Source organism: Camelina sativa, chromosome 5 (assembly GCF_030686135.1).
Source record: "Camelina sativa cultivar CO46 ecotype springtype chromosome 5, ASM3068613v1".
In the NCBI taxonomy this organism is placed as follows: domain Eukaryota; kingdom Viridiplantae; phylum Streptophyta; class Magnoliopsida; order Brassicales; family Brassicaceae; genus Camelina; species Camelina sativa.
The window spans coordinates 24,956,821-24,982,243 of NC_141884.1; the positions used below are offsets into that span (position 1 = coordinate 24,956,821).

The 25,423-nt window shown below is 34.6% G+C and overlaps 1 protein-coding gene and 1 non-coding gene across 2 annotated transcripts; both read right to left on the reverse strand.

The window, feature by feature from the left end:
* Positions 1-15,720: 15,720 nt before the first annotated feature.
* LOC104787402 (uncharacterized) lies at positions 15,721-17,924 on the reverse strand. Its single transcript, XM_010512979.3, has 2 exons — positions 17,651-17,924; positions 15,721-16,856 (listed from the first exon to the last, which is right to left on the reverse strand). Exons 1-2 carry the CDS (start codon positions 17,718-17,720, stop codon positions 16,081-16,083), a joined length of 846 nt encoding a protein of 281 aa, XP_010511281.1. The 5' UTR covers positions 17,721-17,924; the 3' UTR covers positions 15,721-16,080.
* A 6,752-nt stretch (positions 17,925-24,676) lies between these two features.
* Positions 24,677-24,782, reverse strand: LOC147944321 (small nucleolar RNA R71). Its single transcript, XR_015558717.1, has one exon. It is a non-coding gene; the product is annotated as a small nucleolar RNA R71 (small nucleolar RNA).
* Positions 24,783-25,423: the final 641 nt, after the last annotated feature.

A 25,423-nucleotide genomic window follows, 5' to 3' on the forward strand; every position in this document is an offset into this window, starting at 1 on the left:
TCTTTCTTTTCTTTTTTGCTAGATTGTAAATATTTTCATTCGTAATGTAAACAGTTAAGGTGACAGTCAAAAGATTAGAAACATATACACATGATTCCATGGCAAAAACAAAAAGCAAAAAACACGAAAGCATAAGACAGTAATTAAACCAAGTTTTCGGACCATCTGGTCAACCAAGCAATTAATGAAACTGCTGGAGCAAGAATGAAATGATGACGTGCTGTTGTCTTTCTCGAATGAGTTGTAAAAAGAGAAGAGAAATTGCAAATTGTAAAACACCTTGTTACGAGTTACGACACACAATTAGCTCTAGAAGCCTTTCACATGAGGTCCGAGACCGAGCCGTCATTCCAAATCACCGATCACATGTACTCTCCATGCGTTAAGTGATCAATTCTTCATTTATTCATGAGCTTTTCCTAAAAAGGAATTTCACACGCTAAATAAATGCATGGTGTAAATTCCCTCTACCAAGTTCAATTCTCGAAGTCAGCAGCGTAAAGTAAAATAAGACCATCCACAACCATTAGCCCTACTAGCTCCTCTATAGCATAAAATCTTAAATTTAACAAACTTAAATAATTTAATTACGAGTTAATATCTATATACATAAAGTTAACTTTTCTCACTTCTCCTTCCTCCACATCAGCATCCACCTAATCAATTTTTTTTTGCATAAAAGAAATACTATTTTTAATATTCATTCATTGCATATTTATTACTTATAATTAATAATAGTAAAACATAAATAAAAAACGAATTAACTAAAATTAAATAAATTTTAAAATAGTATAAAAATAATATAATTTAAGTAAATAAAAAAACAATAACTATCTAAAAATGAATTAAGTAAAATAAATGAAAATTTTAATATAGTAAAAATAATACTATAAATTTGTTTTAGTAATAATGTTATTATTAAAATTATAACCAAAAATGGTTATATTTCAAAATTTAGAATGGGTTAATGAGTTTTAGAATGTAAGTAAGATTTTAATGCATGGTGGAGTAAAAAACAAGTTATGTGATTGTTATAAAAATATAAAAATAAAAATAAAATTAAAGTGAAACATTAGTTTCTAAGAAACATATACCATAAAGATTTCTTATTAAATTTTACTTATAAGAAAGAAAAGATTACTTACTTAACTTAAAAGTTTTGATCTAAAACAAAGATATTGTAAAGGCCATACTTTTTTTTGGAAAAACGATGAAAAAGAATTTTGAAAAAATAATATATCTAAAAAAACAAAATCAATGGTCAGGAATATAGAAAAAATGATATGTAAGCCATTACAAAAAGTGGCATGTGATTTGTGTAGCATATCTCATAAAGTATATTATCAACTGGAGTTACAATTTTATAACATGATATAAAACATATATAACAAATATACCATATATATATATATATATATTATCAAATGCTTATAACCCAAAACATAGGCAAAAACAACATATTCAAAGTACACTATGTTTTTTTTGAGAAGACGAAGCTGGGGTTGCATCACAAAATTAACATCTGCAAATAACATATGAGATTTTAGAAAAATATATAACTTGGATTAATGAATATATATTCATTGTGGGGTTTAAACGTTTCATCATTTAAGCATTCTTGACTTAGTCAGAAATTCTATTATGGCAGATGATGCATTTAGACAACCTTATTGTAGCGACATAACACTGAAACTGTTCATGAAACTTAGTATATTCGCATTTAATGTAGGATATCGATATGCTTAAATGGTCTCTATAATTAGGTCAACGATCGACATTGACGTTAGAACTTTTAAAATTATGTTTTCATGGGATATGAATATGGAATAAACTCTTTTAAAGATAAAAGGTCAGAAGATTGTTGACAATATTATTGCGACACTAGACAATATATGTTATATATAGATTAGTAAAATAAGTACGGCATTTATATAGATTTCTCTTTTAATCTTCAAATTATATTCATATTCAATGATTCTTATTGATAAAAATTTTAACTAAAATCCCACGTAAAATCGCAAATTGATATAACAATGAAATATTATCTTCAAAAATATATATGTTGTATGTCACTGAGTAAAGTAAATATTTGAAAATTGGAATGATTATATTTGAACTCAAAAATTTCTATTGATAAGAAATATTTGAAATTAAAATCCTGTGCATGCGCGGGTACAATTTCTAGTATAACTATATAATGGTTTGAACAAACAATAAATATAGGTGACTATTCAAAACAGCTTTTTTCCATTCATTGGATAATTAGAGTTTCTAAAGATGATTTGAGAAAATTTGTTATTGATAATTTTGGATTGTTAGTGAGCGCTGAGCCACATTTTACGTACACTGGCTAAAAAAATGCTTCTATTAAGAAATGTAGTATAGTAGCTCTCCGAGGTGCATGTTGTAGTCTTGTGAATATTATGTGATTCTTTGGAATTCGGATTCATACCAATTTTTACAAAAAAAAAAAAAAAAAAAAAAAATCATACCAATGTATGGTACGAAAAAACATGTTTACTGTTTGGGACAGATAAATTTGATTTTTTTTTTCAGATGTTTGAGAGTTTACCTAACATAGTTCAACGTTGAGGAACATATCCGATTCTGGTTCTAACTATTAACTTATAAACTACTACATTTTAACTACGATGAACAAATTTAATAGTCCGATAGATCTCATGTCAACACACTATCGTGCTTTAAAACCAAGAAAAAACAAAGACTAAGGGTTTGACCGCATAAACCTTTTAGCGTAATTTTTCATTTCTTTTTTTTTTTTAAATGTATTTAGCTCTTGTTGAGAATCAAGAGTGAACAAGTAATATACAGTAATATTTAAGCCATGTTGCTCTACTTTAAAGAGAGAAAAATGTTTCAAGTGGCGTGAATATTCTTTATGCTTTTTCTTTTTTAACTATTCATTTTCACATTTTACATTTTTCTGTTACTCTTATTTTCCACGTACTAGTCAAACCGTATTTCTTCATCTGATTTTCAAAAAAGAAAATTTTTATTTTGGATTCTGTATGGTTAAACCCTAAAAGCATCTCTAACCCATTTCTCAAATTTTTTCTTCGAAACAAAATAACTCCATTTTGAAAGGCAAAACCAAAACCGATAAGTATCTCTAAACTATTTCTTCATTTTTTTTTCAAAATAGAATCACTCCAATTAATGTTATATTTATTTTCAACTCTACTCCAAATTAAAAATAGAAAACTCTATTTTGGAGATAAAAATTAAAATGGGTTGGAGCAAATCTGACTTCAAAAGTTTATTTTCCTAACTTATATATTTTGACATGATGTAGTGTTTTCCACATTCAAAATGTACAAACGATTTTCTACAATAGTGCATGTAGATTTTTCTTTCTAATCAAGGGCTTATTTGCAAAATTACTTTGTTATAGCTAGCTAACTTGTAAATGAGTGGAATTTTCAAGTATCATAAATACATAAATAAATTCTGATTCCTTTAATTTATTATTTATATGGTATGATATGAAATTGTATAAATCAATTATCTGCTCACCAGGATTTCTCCAATGATATTCTGCGGTTCCCAAGAATTGTAGGTAGGAATGATTGGAGAGTTGTAGCTTTATTATATGCATTATAAAAGATTTTAGTGGCTACATAATTGACCATACATTATCACTACTTTACGTATCTATTTGCATATTCATTTCTTGTCACAAACTATTAGTCAGAAACTCAGAATGATTAGTTATAGACAAACATGCAAAACCATATTTAATTGCATTTGAGTGCGTCGAAATTGATTTGTCATATATTATTCTCCTTACAACCGATGATATTTGTATTAAATTAGGACTTTACTCTGGTTTTCAAATTAAAATCAATTAGCAATGAGTGGAGAGATCTTTATTCTTTATATATTACTTGACAATTTTTCAATTACCGATGTCCCTAACATTCTCTCTCACGCTCAGCCATGACCATCTGAAGCATATGAATAATTGGGAACAATATCTACGGAGTGACCCAACAATCGGGTGGCTATGATGTATATATGATGTACTTCAGTAATTTAAAGACAGATATTTGAGCTAATTACATGGACTCAACTAAATGAGAGATTAAAGGGATCAATAGCATTTCTACCAAAAAAAAAAAGGGATCAATAGCATATAAAATTTCCGAGTTTATGGAACTCTAAAATGAACAGAGCAACCGGTCAATTAATAATTGGTAAACAGTATATCATTTTGATTGTAACCAATACATAAAAACAGAAAATGTATTAAATGTATTGAAAATGGTAACATCATTTGTGTCTTACCTTTTTTAAAATATATTTTATTACATGTTTCTACTAAATTTGATTTTCCAATGTGTGTTACTAATAATTAGGTTCAGAGTTAACCATAGAAGAGAAAATACCAAAAAGATGAATGACAATGGCAAAAAATAGGCGAGAATCAAAATCACATATGTAATTATAAGTTAATTAAAGGAATATATTAAGCTGTTGAAGTATAATTAGGCATGGAAGTAAATGATATTTTACTATTACTTATAAGAGTTACTAATCTAATTTATGATGAACTATTATGTAATTTCATATATTCTTATCATCTTGTATATGTTTGATAACGAGGCTTTTTTTTTTGTGTGTGTTTTAATTTGTTAGATAAGTTTTACTTTATTTAACCCAATATAAGTTTTAGGCTCATGAGAGGTGACCAAGTTGAGACTATGCTCTATGCGACAGGACAGGATGTTGCCATCCTCACTGTTGTGCACATTCGACGGATCCAATTTAAAGTTTTTCCATAACTTTCGTATAATTTACTAAATAATCATTCTTTAATTATGTCAACTACTAAATAATCATTAAAAAAATATGTTATAGTCCTGCAAAGTTCTGCCAACAGTATGTACGTATCATGTATGTATGCACTTTAGAAATTGTTTAATATTCTTTTAACAACAAAAAATGTATATTTATATTCTTGATTTTTCAGAATCGGAAGACCATAAAAAAAACAATTTTTTGTTCTACTTTAACTGTTTACCATTTGAAAATTCGCACTTCATTATATTTATTGTAGAGGAATCGAGAATATCCACATATATGTCAAGTGTATATATTGTATTTATGTCATAGACGTAGTCTCCAAATCTCATTTCTGTATATATGTTGTATTCTATCAATCTTAATAATACATAACATTCTCTATTCCTTATATGGTATCAGAGCATATCGCTCCTTGCCTAAATTTTTCTCTTCTTCTTTCTTTCCTCACCACCGGAAATGTCTTCTTCCGCCACAAACACTCAACCTCCAGAGGTCGCTGCAACCACTGAAACAGTGCCTCTCCACACCTCTTCTCTTCTCAACATCAATATGGCCAACATAACCAAGCTTACCACCACCAACTACCTAATGTGGAGCCGCCAGGTCCACGCCCTTCTTGATGGCTATGATCTGGTCCCCTTCCTCGACTCTGCCACTCCCAAACCAGATCCCACAATCACCACGGCTGGAGTTACGTCTCCGAATCCCGCCTTCACCATATGGAAACGTCAAGACAAGCTGATCTACAGCGGTCTCCTCGGCGCCATCTCCATCTATGTTCAACCACTTCTCTCTCGCGCCTCCACAACTGTTGAGGTCTGGGCTACGTTGGCTACTACCTACGCTAACCCAAGCCGAAGCCATGTCAAACAACTCAAACACCACCTGGAGAACTGGAAGAAAGGTACTCGCACCATTGACGAGTATTTTCAGGGCCTTACTATCACGTTTGACAAGCTTGCTCATCTGGATAAACCCGAAGGCCATGAAGATCAGATTGACTTCATTCTTGGTGGTCTCCCCGAAGAATACAAACCCATCGTTGATCAGACTGAAGCTCGTGACACTCCACCATCACTTCCTGAACTCCACGAGAAACTCCTCAATCATGAAGCCAAACTTCTTGCTGCTGCTTCCAAAGCCTCACCGTCGTTTCCTATCTCTGCGAACTACACCAAAAACCGCAACAAGTCTTTCTCCAAATCATCCTCTCCTCGCTCTCAGCAACCTGGTTCTACCTGGTCACCCGGTGGCTCTACTCGCTCTCCCAAACCATATCTTGGGAAATGTCAGATCTGTGGCATCCAAGGACACTCTGCTCGTTGCTGTCCACAGTTTCAGTCCAGCCAATCTCAACGTCCTCTCCTACCAACACCACCAAATGCTTGGGTGCCTCGTGCTAATATTGCTCATGCCTCCAGCTCCAACCCTTGGATCATGGACTCTGGTGCGACTCACCACATTACTTCTGATCTAGCCAACCTCTCCCTTCACCAACCATACACTGGTGGTGAGGAGGTTCTCATTGGTGACGGAACCGGTCTCTCCATTGCCAATACGGGTTTCACCTCTCTTCCCTCATTAAACCGTCCTCTCTCCCTTACTAATGTTCTCCATGTTCCAGATATTCACAAAAATTTGATATCTGTTTATCGGCTGTGCAACGATAATAACGTTTCTGTGGATTTTTCTCCGGCTTCCTTTCAGGTGAAGGATCTCAGCTCGGGGGTCCGGTTACTCCAAGGACGGACTAAAGAGGAGCTCTACGAGTGGCCGATCTACACAGGCAATCCGGCGACATATTTTGCAACCCCGACAGTTAAAACCTCGCTCTCCGATTGGCACTCACGACTAGGGCATCCCTCCTCTTCAATACTCAAATCTATTTTATCTAAATTCTCTTTACCTATTTCGGATTCTCTTTCAACTCCATTGTCTTGCATCGATTGTCTTTCAAATAAAAGTCATAAGCTTGCTTTTTCACAATCCTCAATCTCTTCCTTTCGCCCTTTACAATTTCTTTTTACAGATCTTTGGACTTCCCCAGTTATGTCTGTTGACTCTTACAAACACTATCTGATTATTGTAGACCATTTCACCCACTATACTTGGTTCTATCCCTTAAAACTCAAGTTTCATGTCAAAGAAACCTTCATTCGCTTCAAAGCCTTAACAGAGAATCGGTTTCAAACAAAGATCAGCACACTGTTTTCTGACAATGGTGGGGAGTTCATTGCGCTTCGTGATTTTCTCTCCCACGCCGGCATCTCACATCTCACAACTCCTCCGCACACGCCTGAACATAATGGTCTTGCGGAACGCCGTATCGGCATATTGTTGAAACCGGTCTCTCTCTTCTACACAAAGCTCAAATTCCCAATTCCTACTGGTCCTATGCATTCGCAACAGCCGTGTATCTCATAAATCGCCTACCCACCCCTGTTCTTAAACTCTCCTCTCCTTATCGTCTCCTCTTTGGTGTTGATCCCAATTACTCCAAGCTCAAAATCTTTGGCTGTCTGTGCTTTCCATGGCTTCGACCATACCGCTCCCACAAACTCGAAACACGTTCCACCCCTTGTATCTTCCTCGGTTACTCACTCACCCAAAGTGCCTTCCTTTGTCTCGAAAAATCCACCAATCGTCTGTACGTCTCTCGTCATGTGCAATTCGTCGAAACTAGCTTTCCCTTCGCCTCCAACTCTTCCATCCCTGCCGTTTCTGAGCCACTCGAGCACTGGGTTCCGCCTGTTTCTGTCGTTCCGGTATCGCCTCCACCACTCGTAGCCTCCTAGCCCCCGGTCTTAGCTCCTTCACCGATGGATTCCGCTGATCACTCCGCTACGTTACCGTCGTCTCCTGCGCCACCACCGCCTCCGTCACCAGCATCGATACCTTCCCACTCAACCGCGGACTCCGATTCACCTGCTCCATCAAATGCTTCTTCGTCAAACAACGACGAAGCCCGCAACAGCTCGAGCAAGTCCATGTCTCCAGTTCGGTCCAATTCATCCGGCCCAGGCCCATTACCGGAAGACTCCAATTCTGTCGGCCCGTCTACATCTGAAACATCATCCCAAAGCCCACAATCGACTTCCTCGTCTTCATCAACCTCCGATGCACAGATGCTTCCGCCTCCGCCAGAAATCTAGCACTCCATGACCACTCGAGCGAAACGAGGTATTGTGAAACCTAATTCAAAGTATGCCTTAGCTATTTTTGCTTGCGAAGTCGAACCTCGCACTGTCAAACAGACTCTCGCTGATGACAAATGGAGAGCCGCAATGTCCGATGAGTTTAATTCTCAGATTCGTTACTTCACATGGTCCCTTGAGCCTCCAGCTCCTCACCAAAACGTTGTCGACACCAAATGGATTTTCAAACTGAAGTACTTACTGGATGGTTCGATACATCGACACAAGGCAAGGCTTGTCGCTAAGGGTTACAATCAGAAAAAGGGTCTTGACTACTCCGAAACCTTTAGTCCTGTAATCAAAGCAACTACGATTCGTGTCGTCCTCCAAACCGCGATCAACTATGATTGGCCGATCAAACAGCTCGACGTCAACAATGCGTTCCTTCAAGGTACTCTAAACGAAGAAGTCTACGTTTCTCAGCCGGAAGGTTTTGTTGATGCAACCCGACCGCATCACGTTTGTCGCTTACACAAGGCATTATACGGACTCAAACAGGCCCCTCGGGCCTGGTATGAGGAACTGAAAAACTTTCTCACCGCAGCAGGTTTCGTTAACTCCCTTGCTGATGCGTCGCTGTTCATCCTTCATCGTGGAAATAGCTTTGTCTATCTCCTAGTTTACGTTGATGACATTCTTGTCACCAGCAACAACAATGATCTTCTGCAGCAGACACTTCATTCGTTAGCCACTTGCTTCAGTATTAAAGACCCGGAAGACCTTCACTATTTTCTTGGTCTTGAAGCTCGCCGTACACCGCATGGTCTTCATCTAACCCAACGGCGTTACATCCTTGATCTCCTCACACGCACGAACATGATTCATGCTAAACCGGTGAAGATCCGATGGCCACTTCTCCCCGCCTCACTTTACACAATGGAACCACTCTCTCGGACCCGTCAGAGTATCGGTCCGTTGTAGGCAGCTTACAATACTTAGCCTTCACTAGGCCGGATATATCTTATACCGTTAACCGCCTGTCCCACTTCATGCATCAACCTACCTCGGACCACTGGCAGGCTGTCAAGCGCTTACTCCGGTATCTCGCGGGCACTATGGATCACGGTCTCTTCTTCCACCGTCGTAACATTCCCACCGTTCGTGCCTTCTCCGATTCTGATTGGGCTGGTGATCGCGACGACTACATCTCCACGCATGCTCACATCATCTATATTGGACACAATCCTGTTTCGTGGTCCTCCAAGAAGCAAAAAGGTGTCACCAAGTCTTCCACCGAGGCTGAGTACCGTTCTGTTGCAAATACATCAGCCGAGGTACGTTGGATTTGTTCTTTACTTCGGGAACTCGGGTTCCGGCTCACGTCACCACCCGTTATCTACTGCGACAATGTGGTAGCCACCTATCTCTGTGCAAATCCGGTATTTCACTCTCGCATGAAGCATCTTGCTCTCGATTATCACTTCATTCGCAATCAAATCACTGCCGGTGAACTACGCGTGGCTCATGTCTCTACAAAGGATCAGCTCGCTGACGCCTTAACCAAACCTCTAGCTCGTGCACCATTCTCAAACTTCTCCTCCAAGATTGGCTTGTCCAAAGCCCCGCCATCTTGAGAGGGGATGTAGAGGAATCGAGAATATCCATATATATGTCAAGTGTATATATTGTATTTATGTCATAGACGTAGTCTCCAAGTCTCATCTCTGTATATATGTTGTACTCTATCAATCTTAATAATACATAACATTCTCTATTCCTTATATTTATAAAGGTTTATGCCAATATTCTTATGGATGAAATTTTTATGGTTATACTTTTGAATAAAAAAATGTTCCTTAGGGACAGTGTTGTAATATGTTTACCAATATTCAATGGTTGATCGATGGAACTAATTAACAGAAAAAAAAAAAAGACAATTTACAAGGAGAACAGAAAAAGTAATACTGTATTAGACAATATTTATGTCATGTCGTGTCGTTACACGGGTGGTTCTATATATCTTTGCTGATCACTTATCACTTCGGATGTAAAGGCGCCTCGTATCTTATCTTATTCGAGTGAGACATATCACATTATCACTTCGTTTTCGTTATGTTCCCAAATTCACATGTACATAATGTAGAAGATTATGTGTGCTAAATACTCCAATTCAACTTAAATACTAACAGTTTCTCTTCAAAAGGGAGATCAATACAAGTTATTAAGTCAAAAGAAAAGAGTTAAACTGTTTAAGTATGTAACCTCTATTACATACTGTCCTGTGATCTTGTAATAAAACATTTATGTGTTGGACCTGTTGGTACATACGTATTCTACTATTCTTTGATTTAGGGCAATTCTCTTCGATATTTGTTTTTGTTAATCAGAGGTAATTAATCCAAGGGTTTAACATCCGACTAATCTATTCAAGGTAAATGTAAGTGTACCGTGTATTGTGTAACTGTCGAGTAGGCCTAAAGCATGACACCATTTCGACATGCTAAGTAGAATGATTTAGTAAATTCGTGCTCGAGAAGAATTGATCTCTATTCTAGACAAAAGGATAACTCCTCCTCAAATGGAAATTACTAGACTAGCACCATTTGGTTAATTCTCATTAATATTACTAAAATTATTATTATTTTAAAAAAAATAGTATTATCAGTTTTATTTTTTTAAAATACCACTAATTTTTTTTACAAATATACCACAAAACTAAAGCTAAAATTTAACCATTCAAAACTAAATCCTAAATTCTAAAAAACTAAACCCTAAAAACTAAGTCCTAAACCTGAAATACTAAACAAACCCCCAAATTTTTGAATTATTAACTCTTAAAAGATCATTTTAATTTTGTAGTATATTTGGACTAAAAACTTTGTAGTAATATTCTTGAAAGAAAAAAACCCTAATGATGATACTTCTGAAATGAAAACTTAATTAATTAATGATATTCTACATTATTTTTCAGTTTAAGATGAATTTAAACCAATAGATATGGCCATATGGGCATAATCATCAATTATGTAGTAAAGATAACACCTGCATAAACATTAAATTTGCATTGTTAACTTATTTCCACACAGGTGCAGTAACCTTTGCTTGGCACGACCAAGCCACGCGTTACCCATGGCCTCACACGGGTTCATTGAAGGATGAAGCATGTTCATCAATGGCACGTGTATTCTATTATTGGCCCTTTTGAATCAGGGTGTGACCTAGTTAAAAAGTCAATAAGCAGCTTTGGTCTTTCTTAATTAATATATGTTTAATGGAAAATGACGAAACAAAAATGACAAAGTGGCTAACTTTTAGCATCAACCGGATTGACGCGACTACTCGACATTGAAAAATCTATTTCACCTTTTTTTCTTAAGTATTTTTCTGATATAATCAAATATTATTGACCCCTCAATATCAACTGAAACAAAATGTCAAATGCCCCAAAGTCACAATGAAAACATATACAAATCCAAATAGTGTTTGTCTTTCGCCTTTTCGCATTTTCTTAAGTCTATTTCTAAAGAGATGAACTTCAGCTATGCCCTCAACCACTCTAATTGGTAGTTAAAAAGTAGTGGTTTTCTTTGGACGAACATATCGTGGTATAGTAGTGATGACTAACCAACTTCGAACCTCCATAAGTTTTTGAATTTTGAACACAGTTTCATTTTACTATATTACGATAGATACATTTAAAATTGATCCAATCAACTTATACCATGATAGTTTTCACGTCAGGTCTAATATTTTTATGTTTTAATAATGAATGGTACTAGGATTTCACCCGCGGTACACTGCGGGACTAATTTAGAAATTATTGTATTTTAAATAATAATTTTTAATTTATTTAGTTTTCAAATTTTCAATTAATTAACTTCTTGTCTAATTAATTTTGAATTTTGTTTAGAATTTTTTTTCTTCTTCAAACATTTTATAAAGTTTATAACCTAATTACTTAAATTTGTTATTAGATAGAATATAAAATTCTAGATTTGTTTTGTTCTCTAGAATTAAACAAAGGTATATGCCTATATAGTATGTTAGTGTATATTTTTATGTGTATTTTTTTTTGGAATATTAAGAATATGTTATAGTAAGTGTAATATTTTGTAGTTCATATACTAAATAATTTATAAGTTAATTTTCAAAACTATGATTATAAATCTATAGTATATATGAGATAAACTAATAGTTTTAGTGTTGATTTTATATTCCAAACCCGCCATGCTAGGCGGGTCAGGCAACATATTCAAAAAATTTTAATCCGCAAAAACTCATCATATGAAACCCGTGAAAGTAAAAATTATTTTTAAATACATAATACAAAATAAAAGTAAATCTGTGAGCAAGCAATATCTTTTATATTTTATTATTATTCTTTGAATAAGATATCAAATTGAATGGTAAATATGTTTGTTACCTTTTAAAATCATACCATTAGTTTTTTTGAATGATATATTTTATATTTGATTTTCAACATTTATTTTAGGGGGAAATCAATGCGTTGAGATCAAAAATCTCGGCCACAGATCCTCCTCCAATATCGAAAATCAATTCGTTTCTTGGTTAGACCGATTGTTTAGGAAATTTGTGTATGCAGAAAATATTGTGTTGTAAAATTGGAAACTTAATATTAATTAAATCAATTATAAAATTAATATTTAATGTTAAAGGGAGTGGTTCCAAATTTTTTGGAAATTTATTTAGGATGGGAAATCTTGTTTTCAAAAATAGAAACTTAATATTAATTAATTAAATAAAAAACAAATTAATAATTAACCAATGGCAATTTTGTAAATAGGTGGCAACTTCAGGATTTATTTGCTAAATGTACTTGAAAAATGTATATATAGATATAGTTTCACGTTTTACATTTAATTAGATTTTTAATATCTATGATAAAAAGGGAGTTTTGCCAATTATGTTATCAAATAAACTTTTATTTTTAGGAAATGCCATTTCGAAAACCTCATATCAGGAAAAAGTCATACTGCCTCTTTGTGGCATGGTTAAAAGGCAAAAATGACATTTTGTGGTGTTGGCGGGATAATGAAAAAGTGTAATGGACCTGACACATTTCAGCTTGAATGATTGTGTTACTGATGGGTAGTAGTAGTAAGATTGCATTCATTGTTGACAAAAGATTGGTTATTATAGGAAAGGTATTGGTAGATGCTGATAAGAAGTGGTGAGCTAGGGAGTTGTAGTCACATGTCTGGCTCATTCGTCATTTACAATGGAGGAAAAGAAGAACGACTACTGAAGTCGATCGAAGCCTGAGAGAAAGAAATTCGGAAGTTATAGTGTTATATAATACGTGGACAAGTTTGATTGTCAAAAAAAAATAATACGTGGACAAATTACTGCTGAGGCCTGCGGTGGACAAGCGTCAAGCAATAGCGAAAACTATTTTGATAGGGAAACATTTTGTGTAAAAGCTGATGTGTGGTAGCAAGAAATCTCAGACAATTTTTTGCAATTTGCCCTCATTAATTAATATTATTTATAATTCATGCTATTGGATATTTCATTCAACAATAAAATTTAAAAAATATATTATTTTCTGAATTAAATAATGTCCAGCTCTTTTCCTACCATACTTTTATAAATATTTCAAAATTAACATAGAAAATCTAATATCTAATTTAATTAATAAAAATACTCATATCTTTACATTAAAATATCAAATATACATTTTTAAAAATACAAAAATTTAATTACATTTTTTTTGAATGTATATTATACTTTTAGTATTTAATATATAACTATATTTTAGTGTTTTAATATTAATATATAAAAATTATGTAATAAAAATTGTTATGGAAAATATTTAAAAAAAATGGAGAAATGATTAATTAGATAACAAATTTTTGTTTGTTTTTTTATAAAGATGTATAATATATTGTTACGTCAGCATAATTTTCATTTTTGTATTGCCTCTTTGTTGTTAATTGGGAATAATTATATATTGTTAAATACTCTAAAATTTTATTAATTTTCATTTATGTAAATAATAATGTGAAACATAAAATATATTAATTTGATTTTTAAAAACACAAAAGTCATATTGCCATAAATTTTTACATTTTATCAAAACTTTTTCCACCACATTTAAATATTTCACGGGTAAAACATATTTTTACATAAAATAAATGTAACTTTAAAAAAGAAAATCTTTAGTTACATATTTTGTTTTATACAAACAATTTTTTTTTTGTCAACCATTGGGCCACAACTAGCCTGCCCATTAGCCAAATTCCTATATTCGTAGGAGCTGGGACCCGATCCCGGGTGTGATGGTGCCTTTTATAAATGGACTTAACTCCTGCCACTGCACTAAGTTCACTTCACTATACAAACAAATTTTTTAGATCCTAAATAATAATTTTACTCATAATAATTGTATTTGAGTCGATTTATTCCACACATAGTGCGGGTTGTTACCTAATAGATATTTATTGCATTTGTGTATTTAATACCACCAGGAATGCTCGAATAATGTTGAGATCTTGGTGAAGAAGTGCAAAAAATGATGTTGGTTCTATTGAAATTTATTGCCAGATATTTGTGGACAACAAGTAAAAGAAACGTGAGAGATGATAATTTATTATCTCAAATGATAATATATTTATGAAATTTCATTTAATTTTAAAAATAAAGATAAAAAACAGAAGCGTGAGAGATGCAATTAAAAAGAACACAGAAGCGTGAGAGATGCAAAAAAATTTAAGATTCTTAATGAGTTCAATTATTATGTTATTGGTTCATGATTTTAAATACTTTCTTTACAAAATAAAGTCATGGAAAGTATCATAAAAATACAGGGATTGTTTGGAGGACTTTACAAGATTTTAGAAAACTAATCAACAAAACTCTTAAGCAATCTTTAACAATCTTTCACTTATTCATTTTCAATGATTTTGTTGAACTCTTCAAAAATCTTCATATATCTCAAACCAATACCACCCCCTTAGTATTTTATATGCTTATTATGATTTCAAAAAATTTGATACGATGTATCGTAAAATCTTTTCAAATCTCACATACAACCATTAGATTTGAAATTTAGATTTTTGTAGTTTTAACTAAATAAATCCTCTCAAATTTTTAAATATTCAAAAATGTTTTTAATAAGATTTAAAAATATATTTAGTTCAATAACACTGGATTTCATTAGATTTTCTAAAATATATAATCGAATAACATAACATTTATAAATTTTACACAATCATTTAAAATGTTTAGAATCAATATACCTCCTTTAAAAATCAGTAGCCATCACACAAATGAAAAACCATTTAGAAAGATGGAATTTGGATTTTGTAGAGAAAACCTTATTATGTTTAACAAATATGTTTATTTCACCCAACTTTGGGCTTAGCCCACCCGACCTATTTGCCGGCGCTACCCGTTGTAAGAAAAAATGATCCATGTTTGTTTGCATGTCACTCTGTATTGTTCATTTGTTTGTCGTTGCAACCGTTCTCATTATTTTTTTAATTTTTTGTTTTGAAAATTTGTATTTCAAATAATTACTTTTATATTTATTTTTATTTTATTCATTTGAATTTATTACATTAAATTTTATTATAATTAATTAATTAGATTGTTATTTAATTATATTCAAATTTATTAATATAATTTAATTTATGTAGGTTTAGTTTGATTTTTAATAACTTTATTTGATTTTGATCATATTTTATTTTATTTGATTTAGATAATTTTTTTTTTTAAATATGTTTTTATGGCTATATTATTTGTTTGACAATCGCTGGATCCAGCGAATATGTCACCACGGACCGCAATTTTTTTGTTGTTGTAACTGATCGCTAGATCCAGCAACATACAAATGAACAACTTTTGGTTGCCGTAACAAATAGAGCCTTCATTTGAAGTTTGAACATTCAAAAAATCCCAACATAAAAATAAAAACTAATTTTTTTTGTTTGGACAAAAAATGTAAACTAATTTAAAACAACCAATTTGTACAATAAACCAAATGAAACTTAAATAATTTGGACATCCATAACAAATTGATCTTGTGGAAACTTTTTTAGTCTATACAACTATGTCAAATGTATCGGAAAGAAATATTCCAAAATCTTGCTTTCCAATTCCTTTAGAGCTCATAACTTGAAGTTTCATTTTCATATGTAGACTGGTCCTCAGAAGTTTCATATGTAGACTGGTCCTCAGTATTTTCGTATGTAGTAGACTGGTCCTCGGAATGTTCAGATGTTGACTGGTCCTCAGAATTTTCAGATGTAGACTGGTCCGTAAAAGTTTCATATGTAGACTGGTCCTCAGATGTTTCATATGTGGACTGGTCCTCATAACTTTCTCCAGATTGATAAATCTCAAAGAAGAAGTTTACCCCATTCACAACATCATAAACCATCAGTCCAACTCGTCCGCCAACCCAATTCCCCAAAGTACTTCCCACAAGATAACCAAATCTACCAAATCTCTGCTCACCCACATAACCTCCTGAGTAAGCACCAACCATAGTTCCACAACCACGCAAGAACCCTTCAGTTAAAGTCCCTCCAAAGTAAAGCGCTTCAAAGAAATCCCACCCGGCTGCTACTATTGGTCCTATGATCCGTTTTGCTTGCCTGGTGGCCACTTTAGCCGCTTTTTCACCTGCTCTCTGCACCTCTTTGGCTGCTTCATTTGGAGGCATGCCACTTACCAGTGCCTCATGCAAGGCTTTCTCAATAGCGATGTTCCTAGCTTTCTCGACGTGAATAGATCTTATATTGTAGAAATAAAGCTTTACACCTTCTTTAACTGCACAGGCTAGAGTTCCTGAACTCATATCAAAGCAGTTCAAGAATGTAAACTCTCCACTCTTTGATGCAGCTTCTTGTCCAACAAGTTCCCGACATTTTTCAGCTGTTTACGATATGCAACAAAGACATAAAAAAAGATAATCAGACATCCAATGCTTATCCTATAATCCTATTTAAACAACGAACCCACAACCAACAAAGTTTAGTCTTAACTCAAAACCAAACTGTTGTAAAAAAAAACATAATGTGAGAAACATGGAATCTCACAAACCACAAAAAAAAATAAAAATAAACAAGAACAGAAAACTGAAATGGCTGTTTACAAAACATGTTAACTAATCTGAGAAATCGTCTGGAGCTTGTTATGAGTCATATAGCTGAAATGAGTGACCATTATATGCTACAAATCGAAACTTTTGTGATCATATGACCAGCATGGGTGAGCAACACAGAGGTTCCAAAGAGTAAGTAAAAGGGAAAATTTGAATTCTGAACAAAAAAAACAATAGTTCCGACCGCATTACTATGTTCATCAATCAAGTTAACGGAAACAACAAAAACATTATAAGATATGAATTGTTGAAATGTCAAATTATAATCTTAATTCTAGTAATTGATCCCATCGTAGGTCCAAGTCTTCCATAACGTTATTAATCAGATGGTGAATTAGACTTCATGTTTCAACCAATCAGATCAAAGAAAGAGTATTATTAGAACCAAATCGAGATCTCAGAACAAGTTCCTGAAAAGGCGATACCTTTACAACTACCCTAAACTAGAAATCCAAAACCCATGATTGACTTTTATACGAAATTATCCAAAAACACACCAAAACGCGAAATTGATGGTCAAAGAAGAAACAAGATCGAAACTTTTGCGGAAACAAATCTAAAGTACCTGTCATACTGAGAGCGATTAATCCGATAGCAAAGAGAAGAAACTGAATCCTTCTTCTTCGGAAGTCCATGGCTTTGAGAACCCAATAGATTAAAAAATCCCCAAATTCTTAACCCTATATAACACCAATTTTACAAATTAATGCTTTAAGAAACACGAAACATTTGATTTGAGTGTGACGAAAAGGTTTCAGGAAACCACAAGTCAGAGGGAAAGAATCAAAGAATATTCAAAGACTCACAGGGTCATGTAGATCATATGACGGTTCAATTCTGGTTTAGTGTGAAATTAATTTGGTTTAATGGTTTAATTTGATGAATCATGAATGAGACTTACTAAACAAAATATATTTTAGTTGTATAAATAAAAGTAATTGTGTTAGCGCGTCGCGTTCGCACAGTTCCGCACTTAGTTACCTATGTTAATGATTTACCTTTGCATTGGCTTGTTTGAGTCAATTTTTTATGTTGTTGTCAAAAAAAAAAAAAGTAATTGTGATGATAAATCTGTAAATAAATGGACATAATTTGAATTGTGATTTTACAAAAAAGTTCTTTTTTTTTTTTTTGGATCAAACAAGGCTTTTTCATTCATCAGACCAAGTAATTAGGATTACAAAGTTTGAGAGATTTCAAAGCTAAAGCTGAAAAGTAGACATAAACAATAAACTGAAAGATAGATAAGTCGATAGTCATGGCCAAGAGGTGTTGGAGATTCCAGCAAAGCATCAAACCGCAAGCGAGCTCAAGGGGCTTCGACGCCACATTCACAAACAAGATGGAAAAGTGGTTGATAGTCCTTATCACATTGACATTGGGACGTTGAAAGGGTGTCCATAGCCGAGAGACACAATGGTTTGTTTGGCTCATTGGCAAGGAGGAGGGCGGTAGAGGGATTGAAGTTGGGAATGGCTTTCTTGAGGAAGTTTCGATAACCACACTTCTATGAGATATGGTCATAGTGCCGATATTCTTCAGACTTTGCCAGAGGAGATCATACATCCTAGCTTTTTTGAATTGTTCTTGATAACATTCAGACCATAAGGATGATATGCAGGGAAAAGTAGGAAGGCTTCGGTAATCTCCTCTCCTTGGAGAGAAGACCATAATGCCGATCCTCCTGGGACTTCCAGTCTCAAAGCAACTAAAACAGGGTAGCAAATGGGATACTCGAGAGCACAGCTGAGACATAAAGAGAAGATATGAAAGGAACCGGTAACCTTCTCTCAACAGGGCAGAGGTCATAATGCCGGTCCTCATCAATCTATGGCGTTCAAAGGTAGAGACCCTAAGCGTTTCTAAAGGCAGGGTTCTCAAGTAAGCTTTGCAACAATAGAGCAGCAATGGGTGACTAAGTTCGAATTGCAGTCTTCGGACAATTGAAGCAATAGATCGACCTAAAGTTATGCTACGGGAAAGCAAAGGGAGACTTGGGACAGACCTGGAATTGTGAAGTACAAAGATTGGGTCTCGGGGGCTTGTCGAGGTCCTGTCCAGCTCCGTCGTCAACACAGAGCTCCTGTCCAACTGCGACCAAACAACCGGCTTGGCGAGGGGACCTAGGTCCGAGGAGCAGAGAGATGATAAAATTGACTTCAAAGGGCGCATGTGACAGGGAAGAAAGACAAGGGGAGGGAGGCGAATTGGGGTCTCAGATTTTGCATTTCGGGGCTGGTAACTCGTGAGAATCACCTCATTGGGAGAAACCACCGGAAGAGACAAAGGGAGATGGGTGGGATGAAGCTGAAGCATGGCCGGATTTATTGAGCGACTTGGTGGACCTCCGGATCGTTCACCGTCGAAACAGACAAAGAGTGGGCTTAGGTAGAAGAGGAGAGCAGGAGGACAACGGATCTGTTTCCCGGCGACGCCGAACTGATGCGACGCCGCCGAGGGATGAAGTCTTGGGGGTCGTGCCAGAGAGAGCGGCTAGGGCGAACTTGGATACAGTTAACCTTAAAGATACAAAAAAGTTCATATGATTTGGAATTTGGATAGTATTTGTCTTTTTATTTGCTAAAATTTGAGAATGTATTTTTTGGCACTATTTTTTCAAAGTTACATTTTCTTTTCAAAATCACATGTTATTGATGTATGTGCACCTAAAAATCTTAAAAGATTATTAAGTCTAACCATGCAATTAAATTCTTTGCATAATCATGTTAACAAAATTAAATCATTTACCCATGTAGAGGGAAAGAATATTCAGAAACTCTATCAAAGTCATGTTGATCATATGATGGTTCAATTTTGGTTCAGTCTGAGATTAATTTGGTTTAATGGTTTAATTTGATGAATCATGAATGACTAAACTAATATATTTAGTTTTATAAATAAGTAATTATGGTGATAAATCTGAAAAGTAAGAACATAATTTTAAATGTGATTTGACAAAAATGTTTATATGGTTTGGGATATGGATAATAGTTGACACTTTTTTTCTTTCAAAATCACATGTTATTAAGTTATGTTTATCATAATGATTGATAACCATTCCTTAAAACAATCATCTTATGGGGATTTATTGAATAATAAATTTGGTTTTTGGATTTGGATAGAATATAAAGGCTCTATTGGGAGAGACTTTTAAGGCTTTAAAATTAATTTAAAGTCTTAAAAGCCAAAATTTTACCAATCATCCTTTTATTGCTTTATTTTTTTTAAGTCTTAAAAGTCTAATAACTGCCCATTTTTTTAGTTTGTACGTACAAATTTTTAAAGTCACAAATGTGAGACTTTTTTGGCTGTAAACAAATAAATAATAATAAAACTGTAATTATTTTTCTCTTTCTTATTATCCATGATGATTAAAACATTCATTTTCAATCTATATATAATTTATCACAAATATAATATAATTCATTAAAAATAGATTTTTTTTATTTCTGTTATTTTGAGATCCACTTTTCATAATTATTTTTGCATCAACAACCATTATAACACATAATCAACTATGTCATATCTTTATATTTTTTAATTTGTTGAAAATATTTATCTATTCATTTTTATGAGTTTTTGTATTTTTTAAATAAAATTCATTATGTTGTCACATAAATTTATTCTTAGCATAATTTATATTTATGAAAAATATACAATAAAAATAACAGCCATTAAAGTTTTAATAGTTAAAGTTTCTACAGCAAAAGTTTCTACAGCAAAGTCTTTACAGTCAAAGCATCTACAGCCACAAATAACAGCCGTTACCAATCAGGGCCAAAGTTTTAAATGACGTTGATAAACTACAGATTGAACAATGATGAATTTTGAGTCACTTATATATTTAGCAACATAAGATTTTGGAAAACAATATGATGTTCATATATTTCATCATGTTTTACTTTAGTTTATTTACACATTTTGCATGATTTACTAGCTAGTTTGGTCATCATTGAGTAGTTTAAGGATCGTTTGTGCATTGGAGTAGAATTGCATTGCATTTGCATGGTTTCTACCATAAACAGGTGATTTGGACCCCAAGAAGCATGAAAATATGCTAAGGAGGAATAGAGCTAGCAAGAGAAGCAGACAAAGGAGCTAGAGCAGAAGAGAACCAAGATCGACTTTCAACTGGGGCTAGAATGGTGTTATGGAATAATGGGGCTGTGGGGACTTGTAGTTTCTGCAACTCTGCTCTGGAAACTCGGGACCATCTTTTCTTTTCCTGCGCTTTTGTCTCGGCTGTTTGGTCTGCACTGGCGAAAGGTTTGTTCAATGCTAGCTACACAATGGATTGGGTTTCGTTAATAGCTCATATCTCTCAGTCTCACCTGTCCCGGGTTGAGGGTTTTCTTCTTCGATATGTTTTCCAAGTGGTGGTGTATACGATTTGGAGAGAGCGAAATGGGAGAAGACATGGAGATGCACCGAAGTCTGCTGATCTTTTGATAAGTTGGGTGGAGCGACAAATCTGAGACTAGCTTTTAGCCATTGATCGCTTGGGGGATCGACGATATGATGAGGGTTTCCAACTTTGGTTTCAGTCTCGTATTTGATTTTCAGCTAATGTTGTCTTCTAGTTTTTAGTTCAGTTTTTAAGCTCAGAATAAACGATGCACTAGTTGTAACACTGTAATTTTTTCTTTTGAGTATAATTTAACATTAAATTAAAAAAAAAAAAACCAAGATCCGGAAGTCGACGCGACCACCACACTCGACCGTGTGAGGAGAGGGACTCGACTGGTGGAAGAAGCGCAAGAAGAGGTCACTGGACCATGCACTCAACCGAGCACATGGTCAAGCTGACCGAGCCGCCTCTCTATTTTGTCTTCTAGCCATTTTAGGGCTTCCCTACCCTCCTATATAAATCTAATGTATTATATGGCCGCCCAACAAGCCACTTTAGAGAGAAAACTATCTGGAAAACCTAGTTTTTACCCTTTTGGGAATACTGTATTTACGTTTTGCTTAGATCCTTAGCCATTTTTTGTATTTTCTCTAGATTTTTGATACTTGTTGGTTTCATAACTTTCAAAGTATTAAGAATTTGATTTGCTTTCTTCTTCAATATTGTAGATCTTTGTCTTATCATTCTAATCATGCAAGTTTCATTAATTTCTGAGTTTATAATTTTGTTCATCATGTTTAGTCAATCTGAGTATTGTGTTAGGATCTGAGGGATGGATTAGGCTGGATAAGGGTTATGGTTGTTTAGATTGATCAAGCTTGATTGTTTAAATATATCTTCTAGATTAGATGTGTTCTATGCTGTTCTTATATCTGAGAGGGTAAGGATAGATCTTAAGCTTCTTATCATCATACCAATGTTTAAGTTGTTAGATAACGCTAATGCTAGAGATTATCATGCTTAACCTAAGAGATTGGTTGTTTAAGGTGATTTTTGACATGTAATGATCTGGATCTTTAATGCATGTTTCTATATGTCTTAGCCCATGTTTTAAAAATCGCTAGGCGTTAGTCGGGCGGTGAGGCTGGGCCTAGCGATTAATCAGAAAATCGGAAAATCGGATTTAAATCGGGGATTAATCGGAGACTAGTTTTAGTGATTTTATCTATATATATAATAAAATTGTAACAGGTTCGTGAGATTCAAACTTAGTCTAGTGGTTGTGTGCGTATCAAAAGTCACTCTGACCCGAGTTCGATGACCAGAAACTCAATTTCGTGTTTTTTTGTCAAATTTCTTAGTAAGGAGCAAAATAGTAATTTTAATATCATCTTCTCTGCACGACTTCAACCTATCTGCAACCCTAATCTACGCCGCCAGTCATTTTAGTACCTTGTTTTTGACTGAATTTACATCGAATTCAACTGATTTCGATAAACAAATGGTAGATCTGAGATGTAATATACTATTCTAGGCCAAAAAATACAAATTTTATAAGTTTTTTTCGTTTCCCGATTTTTAGTCCGATTTCAGTAATATCGCGGCGGAGGTTCGCCGCCGAGCGTTTAACTGGCGCCTAAGCGGCCTCCGCGGCCGCGTTTTTAAACAGGGGTCTTAGCTAGTGAGAACTAGGTCTAGGAGTATCTTAACTTGATTGCTATTGTCATGAGAATGGATTAGTAAGTTTATGAGATCATTGTCTAGAGAGAGCTCATAGTTGATTGAGGTTTGTTGATCAGTTTAGGTAATCATAGCTTGAGTCCAGCCCATGAATCCATCCCTAGGAACCTTCTTTGTTTATTGATTTCTCTGTTTGATTACTGTTATTCGCTTCCTGTTTGATTTGCTTGCAATTGGTTCTGTTTTGATTGTTGATTTTGGTTATGTTCTTCATATCAAGTCACTCGACCTGTCACTCAATCGAGAATACGATCGAGTGCTTGCTCGAGCTCCTTCCAGAGTTCTTATTTTGTTCTGCATCTTTCTTGTTTCATTCTTGTTTCATTCCTGTTTCATTCCTGTTTAATCCTGTTGCATTCATTTCATAAGCATTGTTAGTTCTTGTTCATGTTTAGAATCATTTCTGTTTTGTTTATACTGTTTACTTGCATTTTGCCTCTTATCTTAGTAGTTTTACATTTTGCCTCTTATCTTAGTAGTTTTACATTTTGCATTTCATATTTGTCATTAGGATGTTAGTTCAAAACCATTATCATATCTGGCTCGACTTAAATTAGTGTTCATATCCCGATTGCTTGCATCACACTCATTATGGATTGACATCTCTTATATTACAACAACATAAGAGTAATTGAAACCTCTTGCATTCCATCCATCATAACTATCATCATCTCACACCACAAAAGGATATGTTTCAATTTGGTGCCGTTGCCATTTGAGTGTTTGTTTGTGACATTTAGGATTTACACAAGTTTATGATTAAGTTCTATTGTTCATTTGATCACTATTGATTAAGATCCTTCATCTGCTTGGTTGTTTTGAATCTCAGGTACCAACTCGATCCAGCACTCGACCATCTGCACGATCGAGCACCAGATCGAGCTACCAACCCAGATTCAGTCAGTCGTCCAGTTTCAGTCGGTTAAGTCTTCAACTCGAGCCTCTGCTCGACCGAGTGTCAGTTCGAGCTAGTGATCGAGTCAGCAGAAAACCAGAATCCTCCAAGAACAGAATCTTCAGAAGTACCTTGATCATATAAACCGCCTACCAAGAGACTTGAGGCAGCAGAAAACCAGAATCCTCCAAGAACAGGAAGATCAATTGCTAATGGAGCAACAAAACAATCAGGATCACAGGCCAAGACCTATTGGTGCAGGAGATGCTCCAAATACACACAACCAGAGAGCTGGCATAGTTCGTCCTGCAGTTACCAACAACAATTATAAGATTAAAAGTGGGCTGATCACCATGATTCAGGCAAACAAATTCCATGGTTTGCCTATGGAAGACCCTTTAGATCATCTTGATGAGTTTGATAGGCTTTGTGGCCTCACCAAGATCAATGGTATAAGTGAAGATGGCTTGAAGCTCAGACTGTTTCCTTTCTCACTTGGAGACAAAACTCATCTATGGGAGAAGACACTTCCAACTGGTGCTATCACTACATGGGATGCTTGTAAGAAGACCTTTCTAGCTAAATTCTTCTCTAATGCTAGAACTGCAAGGTTGAGGAATGATATTTCTGGTTTTGCACAAAGAATAATGAAACTTTTTGTGAGGCATGGGAGAGATGCAAAGGCTACCAAACACAATGTCCACATCATGGGTTTAGTAATGAGTCTCTACTTAGCACACTATATAGAGGAGTCTTGCCAAAGATAAGAATGCTATTGGATACAGCCTCTAATGGAATATCAACAAGCATGTAGAAGAAGGTTGGAAGTTAGTGGAGAATTTAGCACAATCTGATGGGAACTACAATGAGGATTATGATAAAACAGTGAGATTTGTTGCCCCTGATCAAGATGAGAAGTATAAGAAGGATTTGAAGGTTGTTCATGAGAAGTTGGACAAGATTCTACTCAGCCAACAAAAGAACATCCATTTTCTTGGTGAAAAAGAGACTCAAAGATGGGGAGAATGAATTTGCTGAGATTTGCTATATGCAGAATCAAAGAGGTTTCAAAGGTTATAATCAGTTCAAGAACAACAACCTAGCCTATAGAAACAAAAATGTAGCTAATCCTCAAGATCAAGTCTACCCTCCTCAACTGTCCCAACAACACAACAATTATGTACCCAAGCAGCAACAACAAGGTTACCAGGCTCCAATGTGTCCCCCACCAGGGTTTCAGATCAACAAAGCCCGGGAACCAGATTTGAGAACTTTGATGCAACAGTTGCTACTTGGCCAAGCAAATGGGCAGATTGAGAATGCAAAGAAGTTTGCTGAGTTACACCAGAAGATGG

Coding starts and splice junctions, on each gene's coding strand:
- LOC104787402 (XM_010512979.3), bottom strand. CDS start 17,720: ATGGACTTCCGAAGAAGAAGGATTCAGTTTCTTCTCTTTGCTATCGGA. Junction 16,857..17,650: donor AATCGCTCTCAGTATGACAG/GTACTTTAGATT, acceptor TATCGTAAACAG/CTGAAAAATGTCGGGAACTT.